Source organism: Bubalus bubalis, chromosome 10 (genome assembly GCF_019923935.1).
Source record: "Bubalus bubalis isolate 160015118507 breed Murrah chromosome 10, NDDB_SH_1, whole genome shotgun sequence".
Lineage (NCBI taxonomy): Eukaryota > Metazoa > Chordata > Mammalia > Artiodactyla > Bovidae > Bubalus > Bubalus bubalis.
In genome coordinates, this window is record NC_059166.1 from 40,188,956 (window position 1) to 40,203,148 (window position 14,193).

A 14,193-nucleotide genomic window follows, 5' to 3' on the forward strand; every position below is an offset into this window, starting at 1 on the left:
CTAAAGGATGATGCTGTGAAAGTGCTGCACTTAATGTGCCAGCAAATTTGGAAAACTCAGCAGTGGCCACAGGACTGGAAAAGGTCAGTTTTCATTCCAATCCTAAAGAAAGGCAATGCCAAAGAATGCTCAAACTACCACACAATGGCACTCATCTCACACACTAGTAAAGTAATGCTCAAAATTCTCCAAGCCAGGCTTCAGCAATACGTGAACTGTGAACTTCCAGATGTTCAAGCTGGATTTAGAAAATGCAGAGGAACCAAAGATCAAACAGCCAACATCTGCTGGATCATCGAAAAAGCAAGAGAGTTCCAGAAAAACATCTATTTCTGCTTTATTGACTCTGCCCAAGCCTTTGACTGTGTGGATCACCAGAAACTGTGGAAAATTCTGAAAGAGATGGGAATACCAGACCACCTGACCTGCCTCTTGAGAAATCTGTATGCAGGTCAGGAAGCAACAGTTAGAACTGGACATGGAACAACAGACTGGTTCCAAATAGGAAAAGGAGTTCGTCAAGGCTGTATATTGTCACCCTGCTTATTTAACTTCTATGCGGAGTACATCATAAGAAATGCTGGGCTGGATGAAGCACAAGCTGGAATCAAGATTGCCAGGAGAAATACCAATAACCTCAGATATGCAGATGACACTACCCTCAGGGCAGAAAGTGAAGAACTAAAGAGCCTCTTGATGAGAAAGAGGAGAGTGAAAAAGTTGGCTTAAAGCTCCGGTCCCATCACTTCATGGCAAATAGATGAGGAGACAGTGGAAACAGTGGCTGACTTTATTTCCTGGGCTCCAAAATCACTGCAGATGGTGACTGCAGCCATGAAATTAAAAGACACTTACTCCTTGGAAGGAAAGTTATGTCCAACCTAAACAGCATATTGAAAAGCAGAGACGTTACTTTGCCAACAAAGGTCTATCTAGTCAAGGGTATGGTTTTTCCAGTAGTCATGTATGGATATGAGAGTTGGACTATAAAGAAAGCTGAGCACCGAAGAATTGATGCTTTTGAACTATGGTTTTGGAGAAGACTCTTGAGAGTCTGTTGGACTGCAAGGAGATCCAGCCTGTCCATCCTTAAGGAGATCAGTCCTGAGTGTTCATTGGAAGGACTGATGTTGAAGCTGAAGCTCCAATACTTTGGCCACCTGATGTGAAGAGCTGACTCATTGGAAAAAACCCTGATGCTGGGAAAGATTGAGGGCAGGAGGAGAAGGGGACGACAGAGGATGAGATGGTTGGATGGCATCACTGACTCAATGGACATGAGTTTGGGTAAACTCCGGGAGTTGGTGATGGACACGGAAGCCTGGCTTGCTGCGGTCCATGGGTCGCAAAGAATAGGACACAACTGAGCGACTGAACTGAACTGAATTGACTGTTAAATTCTCATTAGCATTCAGTGCAATGATAATAAATGAATAAATAGGGATGTGGTCACCGTATAAGCCCCTTAAAATGGGTATATGTCAGGAATTGCTTATCCCCAAAAGGAAGTTAGACTTTGTCCTGCATTCAGAATTAATGAGAGTTATAAACCAATGATGGTAACACAAGCTTTCCCTCACTCCTCACTTCAGAATGTTTTTAATCAAAACAAGAAACTTCAGATGAATTCATTCTTCCATTGCTGATTCATATGACCTGAAAAGCCTTTTGGGCCCTATCCTTGCAGAGTTTCTGCAAAGCCTTTCACAAACTATACACAGCAAATATACATGCTAAGTCGCTTCAGTCATGTCTGACTCTGTGCTACCCTATGGACTGTAGCCTGCCAGGCTCCTCTGTCCATAGGATTCTCCAGGCAATACTGGAGTGGGTTCCCATGCCCTCCTCCAGGGAGCCTTCCCGACCCAGGGATTGAACCTGCATTTCTTACGTCTCCTGCTTTGGCAGGGAGGTTCTTTACCACTAGCTCCACCTGGGATGCAAATGCAAATATTAACAAATGCCTGCAGTTGGGGTTAAAAACATCTGACTGTGTTCTGCAGAATTTATTTAACAACAGGATTTTGAGTCAGAGAAGAAGCATATCTCCCTTGTCCTTACATTTCAGTTTGCTTTTAGCTTTAAAAGGCAAGCAAGGGAATTCCCTGGCAGTCCAGGATTAGGACTCTGCACTTTCACCACCAGGGCCTGGGTTCAGCCACTAGTTAGGGAACTAAGATCCCACAAGTCTCACAGCACTGCCAAAAATTTTTTTAATTTTATAAATAAAGAAGAAGAAGAAGAAGAAAAGGCTGGCAATATTCCAGGTATTTGGATGATCGAAAATATTGGGCTGAGCTAGGTAGAGAACATGAAAAGTCTCTTTCCTATATGATCATCAAGTTTTGTTTTGCTTTTAATAGTGCGAACCCCAGGGTTCTCCTACACCAAGGAAGTGATGAGGATAATAAACTGGGGTTAGACCAGACGCTCTCATTGTGTTCCTATGATCCCAGTGTTGGAGATACTGAAAAAGGTCATTTTGTGAGGTTCAACTCTCTTAAATTACAGAGAAGTGCATTTGGTGAAATTTAGTGTTTGTACTGAAGTATTCAAGGTGATGACAGTGCTGGGACTAGTGGCTGAACAGGGCTCTCAAATTCACAAACGAGTGAAATGAGTTTCGTTTCTAGTATTGGAAATGAAATGTTTGGAAAGCAGAAAAGTGAGAAAAAATGTGAGAATGTCCTTTAGGGCCAGGAAAATCACTTGCTTATGTGAGGGTTAGAGTGATAAGTGGCACATAAGAGGTTAGCTCATATCAGGGTTAGTTGGTACACATAAGTATGGTACAACATAAGTTGATACACGTTAGTTGGGCAGAGCAGCAAAAAATCAACAAGCACACATACGAGAAGGTGGACAGGGTCTTCAGAGAGGACCCGAGAAGGCGTAATAATACTGCAATGTGAATTTCTAAATTCTTGTACTGGGGCTTCCCTAATGGCTCAGTGGTAAAGAATCTGCCCGCCAACACAGGAGACATGTGTTCAATCTCTGGATTGGAAGATCCCCTGGAGAGGGAAATGGCAGCCCATTCCAGTATTCTTGCCTGGGAAATGCCATGGATAGAGGAGCCTGAAGGGCTACAGTCCATGGGGTCGCTAAAGAGTCAAACACGACTTAGAGATTCAACAGCAACAACATGGTTGCCCTACAAAGTTTCTGTAAGATATAAAGGAACAAGGAAAGACTATAGGCTCTGTTATGTTGTATCTTTATTGCTCTAAGTTCTACTCCTAGGCAGACTCTTCCTGAGGTATTTTCACATTATTAATAAAAGCAATAGGAACGAATGAAGAAGCAGTGTATTTCACAAGTTTCCTGTGTGCCGGCAGGGTGGTGGGAGCAGGTGTCCTCAGGTGGGCTGCACAATCCTTCCCCTGCAGAGTGGGCAAATGGTGGAGCTCTAATAGGTGCAGGGGAACAGGAGGGAGCAGGGAAAGTCAAGGTCAGAAGGTGGAAGCGCGAGTTTCTAGAGATACGCATTTACAAAGGGATTGTTCTGCTTTGGTATTTGTAGGAGAATTAGCTGTGTGTAGGAGAAAGAAATTGATGGAGATTTTTGTGTTCATTTATTTATTCATTTGATGCTGCATCCTTGCTCTCTTCCCAAAACTGTGCTGCATGGTAAGGGACTCAGTGGGCAGGTGCAGGGTCCTGCCAAACAGGAAGGACTGCTAACTCAGGGAGGATCTTGAGGGTTTGGGGTCTTTCTGAAGGTCCACTGGCCTTCAGGAGCTAGAGTAATTGGTTGAATAAGGCAGTAAAGGCCTGGCATGGGAAAGGAATGTTCTATCTTCCTATATATCTACATATATATATATATCTTTTTATTATTATTTTTGGCTGTGGTGGGTCTTCATTGCTGTGCGTGGGCTTTCCCTGGTTGCAGTGAGCAGGGGCTACTCGTCTTTGTGTGAGGGCTTCTCACTGCAGGCTTCTCCTGTTGAGCACCAGCTCTAGAGCACTGGCTCAGTAGTTGTGACTCATAGGCTTTGTTGCTGCATGGCATGGGGATCTTCCAGGACCAGGGATTGAACCAGTGTCCCTTGCATCGCAAGGCAGATTCTTAACCACTGGACCACCAAGGGAGCCCCTTCTATGTATATATCAATCAATCAGCAATTATGTATCATATGCGCATGCATGCATGCTCAGTTGCTTCAGTTGGGTCAGACTCTTTGCAACCCCATGCACTGTAGCCTGTCAGTGTTCTCTGTCCATGGGTTTCTCCAAACAAGAATACTGGAGTGGGTTGCCATGCCCTCATCCAGGGGATCTTCCCAACCCAGGGTTGGAACCCATGTCTCCTGTGTCTCCTGCATTTCAGCTGGATTCCTTACCACTAAGCCACCAGGGAAGTCCCTGTATCATATACAGAGGGATAAATAGAAGTGAAAACACAGAAAACTGTGAGTAGTCAGGAATTTATTTTGAGTCCTTACTCTCTTATGCAAAGCCCATTATAGACAAGCATAGAGGTTAAGAAAGTTGAAGTCAAACAGAAGTGGCTCTGGTCCCAGCTCCACTCCTTACTAATTTTGTGACCTTGAACCATTCATTTAATGTCTCTAGATCTCAGTTTTTCCCCTCTGTAACACAAGCATAGTAATAATACCAACGTCACAGCACAAAACCAGGTTTGCTACACAAAATCACCTTGCCTGATGCTGGTGTGTAGCATGTACTTAGTAAATACTGACTCGCTGTCATTACAACTTTTGTTTTATTCATTCATTCCTCTTCCGGAGGAAGCCTCAGTTTAGAAATGTGTTCAGGTCACTGCTCATGAATGATGGAGCCTCCAGGCCTGTCTGGAGGTGGGTGTCTGAGGGAAGCTGGAGGAGAAGGCAAGACCAGACCTCAAAGAGCTCAGTACATTGAACTTTATCACAGAGGAAGTTCAGATGGAGCCTCTCAGGACCCTTAAGGTCAGGACCAACAAGTTCAGATTTGCATTTTAGAAAGATGCTTCTGGCAGCAAGGTGCAGGTTTAGAGATGGCAGTGGTGGCATCTGAAGGCCCGGCTGGGGGGCAGGGTTGGGGGTGAGGGTGCCAGGACCACATGCAGGTGGGAGCAATGGGGTAGGCTGAACTGGAGCTTTTAAAGCAAGAGATGCTGATGGGAGGTGGGGAGGGGGAGTGAGCGAGTGGGAGGGATTCAGCTGCTCCAGGGTTTCTGGCTGCAGCTGACTGGGGAGAGGGCAGTACCTTGGACCAAGATGGGGATCCCAGAGGCAGGAGCTTGAGTGCAGTAAGCTTGGGGTGCCTGTGAGACTCTGGGGGCAATGTCCACATGGCAGCCAGACATAGAGATGCAGAGTCAAGTTGGGGTTGTAGATGTTCAGTTGGGTGTTGAAAGTGTGGGTGGCAGCAACAGCGTTCAGGCAACTCTTGCACACCTCCAAGCACACTCTCTCCCCACCAGGCAGAGAGGTGGAAAGGCACACCTCCAAGCACACTCTCTCCCCACCAGGCAGAGAGGTGGAAAGGCACACCTCCAAGCACACTCTCTCCCCACCAGGCAGAGAGGTGGAAAGGCAGCCAAGGTCACCACTTTCAGGGCTTTACACTCAAGTCCAAGGAGGAGACACCAAGCAAGACAAATAAAGGAAAAGTGTAAGTTCAGCTGTTGCTGAGTGCTAGCAGTATAATGGTAAAGTGCAAGCAGCTGACGCATTGACAATCTTTCATGAAGAGCTATGGAAACATTCATTAAAAAAAACCTGTACAGTTAAGCAAGATTATTATGAGTTATTGTAACCTCATAAGGCAGACTTATTTCACCATAGGAAAAAACCATGATGTTCTAAGAATACAAGAGAAAAAGACAATTACCCAAGACTGGGAGAACCTTTAAGTAGGTCAGCCTTTAAGAGGGAAGCACTTAGGCAAGAGGAAGAAGTCAAAATGAGCAGATATTCAGAGATGGGATAAAAGGCAAGTTCATAAATTCTGAGTTTAATCAGGAAGACAGGTACATGGGAACATGAAGACACTGTGTGCTTTCTTTGTGGAAACACGTGCAGATGAGGACGTGATGCACACGGCCCTTTGAGCATGGGTACTGGCGAGGGTCACCTGCCAGGCAGGCGAGGGGCTCCAGTGCTGAGTGGGGTGAAGGCTGGAGGTGAAGGTCCCAGTGACTCAGGGGCACTTCTTGTGGGGAGGACCCCACGGATGTGCAGAACAAGCTGCTACACTGTGGAATGGGTAGGAAGGAGGAGGATGGGGACAGTCAGAGAACATGGGGATGGGGGTGTTCATGTAGATGGAGGGGTCACCAGTCAGCACTTCTAAGCCTGTTCCCAGATGACCCTCAAAGTGAAGCAAAATCAAGTGTGCTGTATAGAAAGTTTGAGACTCACTGAGTTAAGTACTCAGATAGCAAATCAGCCTTGGCAGCCAGAGCCCATGAGTGGGTGGCTGCAGTGGGTGAGTTTTTTCCAGGAGATGCATAGAGAAGGAGTGGAAGGCTTTGGAGAGGTGGCCAGCCAGTCCTCTTTTGTCAGCATCACCCTGGGGAAAGATACCAGACGTCAGGATGATAGCTCTGGCTCAGCAGCTACTCCCCAAGCAGTGAGGAAAGGGAGCTGGGGAATAAGTTGGGAGTAGGGTGTCTTGTGTTAAACCATGCCAGCTCCTCCCAGAGCCGTGGCTTGGAGCCCATCCAGAGCCCCAAAGGCCTGCGGTGGTTTCATCCTACTCATCCTTGGATGTGAAGCTGCTGAGAGTGAAACCCAGGGTGACCCAGAACTGACAGGAAGCAGAAACCAATGCTCTGCTATCAAAGTGCAATCTCCTGCTTGCCTTTGGGGATCCTCGCCTTCCCAGAAGAACAGAGGACCACAGAGTACTAGGGAAGAAACAGTTATGGGAACATAAGGGTGTCATGACCCAGGAGATGGGAGCTGCGTTGGGGAGGGGATGCCTCAAGTGTCTGTTCATCACACGACCCCAGCCCCTTTTGCTAAAGTCCTATTGATTCTAACAGTTGTCCCCAGCATATGGGAATGGAATGATTGGTTTGGTGAATTGAGATATGGGCTTATGAGAGAAGGGGCTGGACAGAGCCTGGTAAATGCAGACTTTCAACCTGCCCCAGACCTGGAGGTGGAGGACACTGACCTGTCTGCGAGTGCCTTCCACACACATTGACGTCACCTCAGCAGGTGATACAGGGCCTGGGGTTCGAAAATCTGCCTGGTGATCTGACTGCCCCTGGGCCTGACCCCAGGGCTCCGGAGTAAAATCTCTGAGCCTGAGGAGGACATCAGTCATACAGTCAGCTTCCTAGAGCTTCTCCAGTTTTAGGAACTCTGTGTTAAGGTCTTTTTTTTTTTGTTTTTTTTCGGCTGTGCCATATGCTTTGTGGGATCTTAGATCCCTAACCAGGAATTGAACCCATGTCATCCACAGTGAAAGCATGGAGTCCTAACCAGTGAACCAGTAGGGAATTCCCCAAGGTAATATTCTCTGAAGTATGTTTTTACTGGCAATTTCAGAGTACCTAATTCTTTTTCTCTTTTCCCTTTCCACCAGGCACTGGGAAATCATGAATTTGATAATGGTGTGGAAGGCCTGATTGATCCACTACTCAAAGAGGTCAATTTTCCAATTCTGAGCGCAAACATTAAAGCCAAGGGGCCTCTAGCGTCTAAAATTTCAGGACTTTATTTACCATATAAAATTCTTACTGTTGGTGATGAAGTTGTGGGGATTGTTGGATACACTTCAAAGGAAACCCCTTTCCTCTCAAATCCAGGTATTTTCTTCTTTTACAGCGCTCATTGCTTGAAAATAGGTGGCACTAAATCAGAGTGTGGCATTATTTTTCTGGATGGTTGGTCAAAGTAGGAACAGTGTGTGGTGTTGGACACATGTGGATGTCATTGAAATACAATCTAGTGGTTTCCAGTTGCCCTAAGTAACTTCTTAAAGACCTTTGCTCTCCTGCTCAGTGAAATGTTGACATCAACAGTAACATTGCTTAATTCAGCATATTCAGAATTTGGATGAGAGGGCCATTTATATCCAGTGCTGATGTCAGAAGGAGTCATTTATTGGAAAATGAGAGTCACATAACTCATGCCCTTTTTTCTGTGGAACCAGGGAGCCCAGAGCCAGGGTTTTACCTCAATTTCCTTTTTTCTAGTATGATTATTCTATGTCTAGTTAGCTCCCTTTTTCATTATCTCTTGTTTTAATGGCTTTGTTGTATCTGGCTTTCTGGGAAATATTTATATATATATATTTTTTTGAATGGTCGTGTGTGTGTGTGTGTGTGTGTGTATCATACAACAGATATATATGTATATCTGCTATAGCCATATATACACACACATATATCTGTATAACCCTAAGACCATTCAGAAAACCATTTTTGAGCCACTTTTACAGGGATGGTTTGGCAGTGAAAACAAAAAAACATTTTTCCTAAATTGCAAGTGAGTCACTCAGTCATGTCAGACTGTTTGCAGACCCATGGACTATAGTCCACCAACCTCCTCTGTCTGTGGGATTCTCCAGGCAAGAATACTGGAGTGGGTTGTCATTTCCTTCTCCAGGAGATCTTCCCCACCCAGGGATCAAACCCACATCTCTTTGCGCCTCCTGCATTGGCAGGCAAATTCTTTACCAATGTGTCACCTGGGAAGATTTTTCTAAATTATCCAAGTCAATTTTCTTTCCATATTTGAAGAAAAAAAGGAAACAAGGGTTTTTGGCAAGAACAAACTGATAAAGGAAATCTTAGAAAATGACAGAAATGTCATGTGTTTCCTGTTGCTGTTAAAGTAGTTGCAGTCCATCGGAAACAACACGAAAGTCAATGCACTTGACCCTGAGTGGTGTGAGCTCGGAAGCAGGGCTGGGCTGCTCTGCACTGCTGGGGACCTGGGGTTCGTCAGGCACCCTAGGCACCAGGTGACATCTCTCCCCCAAGCCTTTGCACGTGGTCCATGGCTGTGGCTGAAATCATTGTGAAAACGCCACAGCAGGCACCCATGGACCTCATGAATTACTGGCTTTTGAAGAGCTATATGAGTGCTCTTCTGACTAACAAGGATGTGGCCCCACTGGAGGTACCCAGAGTACAGTCTCGGGCTTCTCTCCACCACCAGCATGGCTCCGGCCCTTCCGTCCCGCTGCTTACAGCAAGGTGATCAGCCCTTCCCAGGCTCAGGGCACCTTCTGTCTGGGCCCCTGGGGGCTTTCCTGCCCAGAGGCGAGGGTGGTGATTATAGAGTGAACCAATCACTGACGTGGGTTGGCCTGGAGTCCTGAGGCCCAGTTGCTGCAGGTCGCCCTCTGGTGAGACGCTCCTGCTGTGGGTCCCCAGCACCCCCCGAAAATGCCTCCCCTGATCACATTTGTCCTCACTCTGGGCTTCCTTGGGAGCAACCCGAGGATAGAGCTAGTCTGCTCTCAGTGAACATCTGGAACCTATTAGAGGGGCCAGCTCAGGATCTCTGACTAAAGATGTGGACATGTTGAATAACAGAATAGTTATGTGTCTCCATGATGTCTGTTCCTTCCAGGGGGATTTGAGTTCATTAAAGGTAGAATCTAATTAAATGTCATAAACAAAGTCAGGGAGGGAGGGAGGAGGGTCTGGTGAGTGAAGGGCAGGATGGCCAGCTCGGGGGTCAGGTAGACACGATGAAGACCTTCCTTGGCCCCCTCTAAGGTGTGTGAAGAATCCTGGGGCAAAGGGCATTCCAGAAGCGAGGTCAGAGTCATCTTCTGAGACCCACGCTGCCAAGGGCAGGGACCTGCTTGGTGCCAGCACGAGGGGCTTCCCAGTGAAAGCTGTGAAATGAACACACGAGAGCAGGCAGGTGTGGGGCCACAATCCCAAAGTAGTAGGTGTTTAGTTTCCTGGAACATGGATTCTAAGAGAAAGCTGGAAAGTGGGGTGAGGACTGGATTGTTGGGCTGAGGAGTTCAGCATGATTTGGAGAAAAACATTAGTCCCTTCTTTCATAGTCAGCAATAAGGAGACTTCCCTAATGGTCCAGTGGTTCACTTTCCCATGCAGAAGGTATGGGTTTCATCCCTGGTTGAGGAACTAACATCACATGTGCCTCATGGCCAAAAAACCAAAATGTAAAACAGACACCCCTGGTGGTTCAGACAGTAAAGAATCCAACTGCAACGTGGGAGACCTGGGTTCAATTCCTGCGTTGGGAAGATCCCCTGAGAAGGAAATGGCAACCCAGTCCAGTATTCTTGCCTGGAGAATCCCATGGACATAGGAGCCTGGTGGGCTACAGTCTACGGGGTCACAAAGAGTTGGACACAAGTGGGCGATTAAGCACATAGCACAAAACAGATGCAATATTGTAACAAATTCAATAAAGACTTTAAAAATTGTTCTTAAAAATAGTCACCAATAAAAAGATAGAAGAGGGGGATGGTGGAGAGACGGGGTGGGGACCAGCCTTGCTGGGACTCTGACGGCACCTTACCAGATTACAAAAGAGAGCTGAAAGGACCACACTCTTTCCAGCATCTCCCAGGAGAGAGGGGCTGCATCATGTAGGGACCAGTGCAGGAGCTGGGCAGGGGTGCAGCAGTGTCTCAGGGGACGCTTGCTTCTCCCAAGACCACAGGCTCAGCAGCCTGGCCCCAAATATCCAGCCTCAATCCTTCAGTCCTGGTGGCCTGGGTGCCCACAGGCATAATTTGTATTTCTAGCACATTTCATTTATTTTATTTAGATAATGAAATTCCTCTCACTCCCTGGTGGCTCAGATGGTAAAGAATCCACCTGCAATGCAGGAGATGCAGGTTCAGTCCCTGGGTTGGGAAGATCCCTGGAGGAGGGCTTAGCAACCCACTCCAGTATTCTTGCCTGGAGAATCCCATGGACAGAAGAGCCTGATGGGCTACAGTCCATGGGGTTGCAAAGAGTCGGACATGGCTGAGCGACTAACACTTGCGCTTTTCCCTTCATATTATCCTGAAATAAATCCTGTGCCTTCTGTATGTGGGATGACCAATCATGTGAGGTTTCTGATGTGCTAGGAGAATACATTTCTTTGTTCTCAGAGGCCTTTCTCTCGACTTTCTGTTCTTTCCTGCCCACCACACTGAAGCAGAGGATGAAGCATAAGTCTCAGCAAACATCCATTCAGTTACTCATTCATTCATTCCCTCTGGGGGCCTACCTCTGTTCCTGGCAGTGTTCTTGGCACCAGAGATACTGACCCCAAAAAGCCCTGCCCACTGGATCGTCCCATTTAGTGGGAAAAGAAATAGATGAGGAAAATGTTTGGTGCACCAGAAGGTGGTGAATGCCACAGAGAGAAATTAAGCCGAAGTGTGGAATGGGGAGGGTGCACCTCATTGTTTTAAGGGGAGATCAGTGAGAGGATCAGTGTTGACACAGCACTGAGGGTGACCTGGGAGCCTTGAGCGTCTTGGGGTGACTGGCAAGAATAATCAGATGTTTCTTAATGGCCTCATTGCAGACAGTGATGGCCAAGCTGTTATAACTCTTGATCTTTAAATGTTGCCCTGTGAGCTACCGGCAGCACCGCAGATCCCAACCACATCTGTGAACCACTTGTTTTCAGGCTGTCGGTCTGGGGTACCACCAGCTTTACCATCAGCCTTGCTGCTTATTTTCCATGCTCTTTGGCACGAATCATCTTAACTGATTCGAGGGACTCCAGAGTTCCCTCCTGGAACACACAGAGACCCCCAAACACCACAGCATCAGAAGTGATATGTTTAACCGTCTCATAGCTCCATAGATGAATACTTTTCAAACTGGGCATAACAGACTCCTGGGTTTTGAAAAGTTGTTAGGAGACTGATTCATCTTTTGGCATTTTTGTTTTAGGGTTGGTTCCAGATCCTCTGGAAGGTCCGGAGTCACAGCTGGCTGGCTGTGACTTCAGGGCAGCGTATCTGTGTTTGTAGTCCTGTCTGTGCCAGTCAGAGCTGTAAGCCCTCCAGCCATGCAGCAATTTGACTGCAGGACAGGGACAAAGGGAGAGCCTGGTGGGCTTACCACACTGGGTAGTGCGAGCCTGCAGCACACAGCGCCCAGCTGTGCGGTCACACCCACACTCGCCAGCCGCACTAGCAGGCAAGCTTCAGCTCCCACTGTGTGGGGGGTGAGCCTCCTGGGAGAGATGCAAGGCTCCCAGGGCCAGCAGTCCTCGGCTGATTAGAACGCAATCTAATCAGCGCTCAGCGATGCTCTAACACTGACCTTATCCAGTGGACAAGACAGCGTTGTCAGTGGCATCAATTCAAGGACTAGTCGCTGACAAGAGTTTCGAGTTTGAAGACTGATTGTGCTGAACTTGCAAACAAAGCCATACAGTAGCTAATCTTTTTTTTAAGTTTTATTGAGATATGATTGGCATCCAGCACTAAGGTATATAGCATAATGACTGGGCATGTATGCAGTCCAACATGTTTATGTGCTCAGGCGTGCCTTGTGTTGACCTAATGGAAGTCTGAATAAAAATACAAATAGATTAAAGAAATAGAGATCACAAATCTGAACCCTGCTCACAGTTTGAGACTGAACTCGAGCAACATAGTATCTTCCGCAGCCTTAAGCCAATAGGAAACCTTGTGTGTGTGTGTCTTAGACTCTCAGTCCTGTCTGACTCTTCGTGACCCCATAGACTGTAGCCTGCCAGGCTCCTCTGTCCCTGGAATTTTCCAGGCAAGAACACTGGAGTGGGTTGCCATTTCCTTCTCCAAGGGATCTTCCCAACTCAGGGACTGAACCCAGATCTCTCGCATTGCAGGCAGATTCTTTATCATCTGAGTCACCAGGGAAGCCCCAGTGCAACTTAAGGGAATGTAACTGAGAATATTGATGTGAATTTTTATTGGCTTTGTAGAGATATTACACTGAATTTATAAATAAGTTTTGGCCTTAAAAATTAAGAACTTTAGGTAGTAAGATGTTTTTACTTGATATGCTTATATAATAAGCAATATGATTTTTAAAAAAGCAATTGTTGAGTAAATGTCCATTTTCTTTTCTTCCTTAGGAACGAATTTAGTATTTGAAGATGAAATCACTGCACTGCAACCGGAAGTAGATAAGTTAAAAACTCTAAATGTGAACAAAATTATTGCACTGGGACACTCTGGTTTTGAAGTGGATAAACTCATTGCTCAGAAAGTGAAGGGTGTGGATGTGGTGGTGGGAGGACATTCCAACACATTTCTGTACACAGGTAATGGTCCCGGAAGGGTTAGATAATATATGTTGATATAAAGTATAATATGTATTAATATGTGTAATAATGTATATAAGTGATACACACCAAGTGATAATGTGTAAATCTTACTCAAAGAGACTTTTAAAAAATTTTTGTATTGAAATACAGTTGATTTACCACATTGGGTGGGAATGACTGCAGGCAGGTTGCAGACAAAGTATGAGTGTGATGAAGACGGTGCAGATGCTGACAGAGATGCCAGCTTTCTTAGCGCAGGTGACTTTGCCATCAAGCATCTGAGAGCCACTTAAGTAATTCAAGATGGGGGAGTTGGCTAGACTGAGGATGCCAACACCAAGAAAACCCCCACTGGAGCAGGTCATCGGGCAACACTGGGTGGAGGTTAAGACTCTGGTGTGGACGGTCTAGACTACTAACAAGGGGTGGGCTCCTGTCGGCCTGACCTCCCTCATTGCTAGGATGAGGGTCAGTTATAAAGCATTGCTGTGGCTTCATGTGTGTGTGAGTGGATGGTGGTGAAGTGCCTCCGAACAGGGCCTAGAGCCCTAGGCTCTCACTTCAGTCCTGTCCCAGCTCTGGAATAAGACACCCTCCTGGTCTTTTCTTAGCTTCCCTCTAAGGCAGCATCAGCGCCTGAGGACACACAGGAAGAACTAGGTGCATCCCACCCCTGCATCTGGTAGAGCAGTGGCTTCAAAGTCGTTTGACTGTGATCCATAGTAAGAAGGGTGTTGTTCACGAGGACCCAAAGCATGCTCACACACACACACACACGCACACTGAATGAAATATTTCCCAAGGCACTCGGGGTGCACCCTGATATTTTCTGTTCTGTTTCACTTTTTTTTTAATTCTTTGGCTGTGCTGGTCTTCACTGCTGCGAGAGGGCTTTCTCTAGTTGCGGCAGCGAGCAGGGGCTACTGTCTACTTGCAGTGCTCAGGCTTCTCATTGTGGTGGCTTCTCTTGTGAAGC

The 14,193-nt window shown here is 46.6% G+C and overlaps 1 protein-coding gene across 1 annotated transcript in view; it reads left to right on the top strand.

Annotated features, from left to right (window-relative positions):
- Window positions 1–14,193, top strand: part of NT5E (5'-nucleotidase ecto) — a 62,657-nt gene that overhangs the window by 20,538 nt on the left and 27,926 nt on the right. Inside the window, exons 2-3 of the mRNA XM_006057583.4 lie at window positions 7,546–7,768; window positions 13,026–13,214. Coding sequence (XP_006057645.2) covers window positions 7,546–7,768; window positions 13,026–13,214 — 412 coding nt within the window. The remainder of the gene's footprint in view (window positions 1–7,545; window positions 7,769–13,025; window positions 13,215–14,193) is intronic.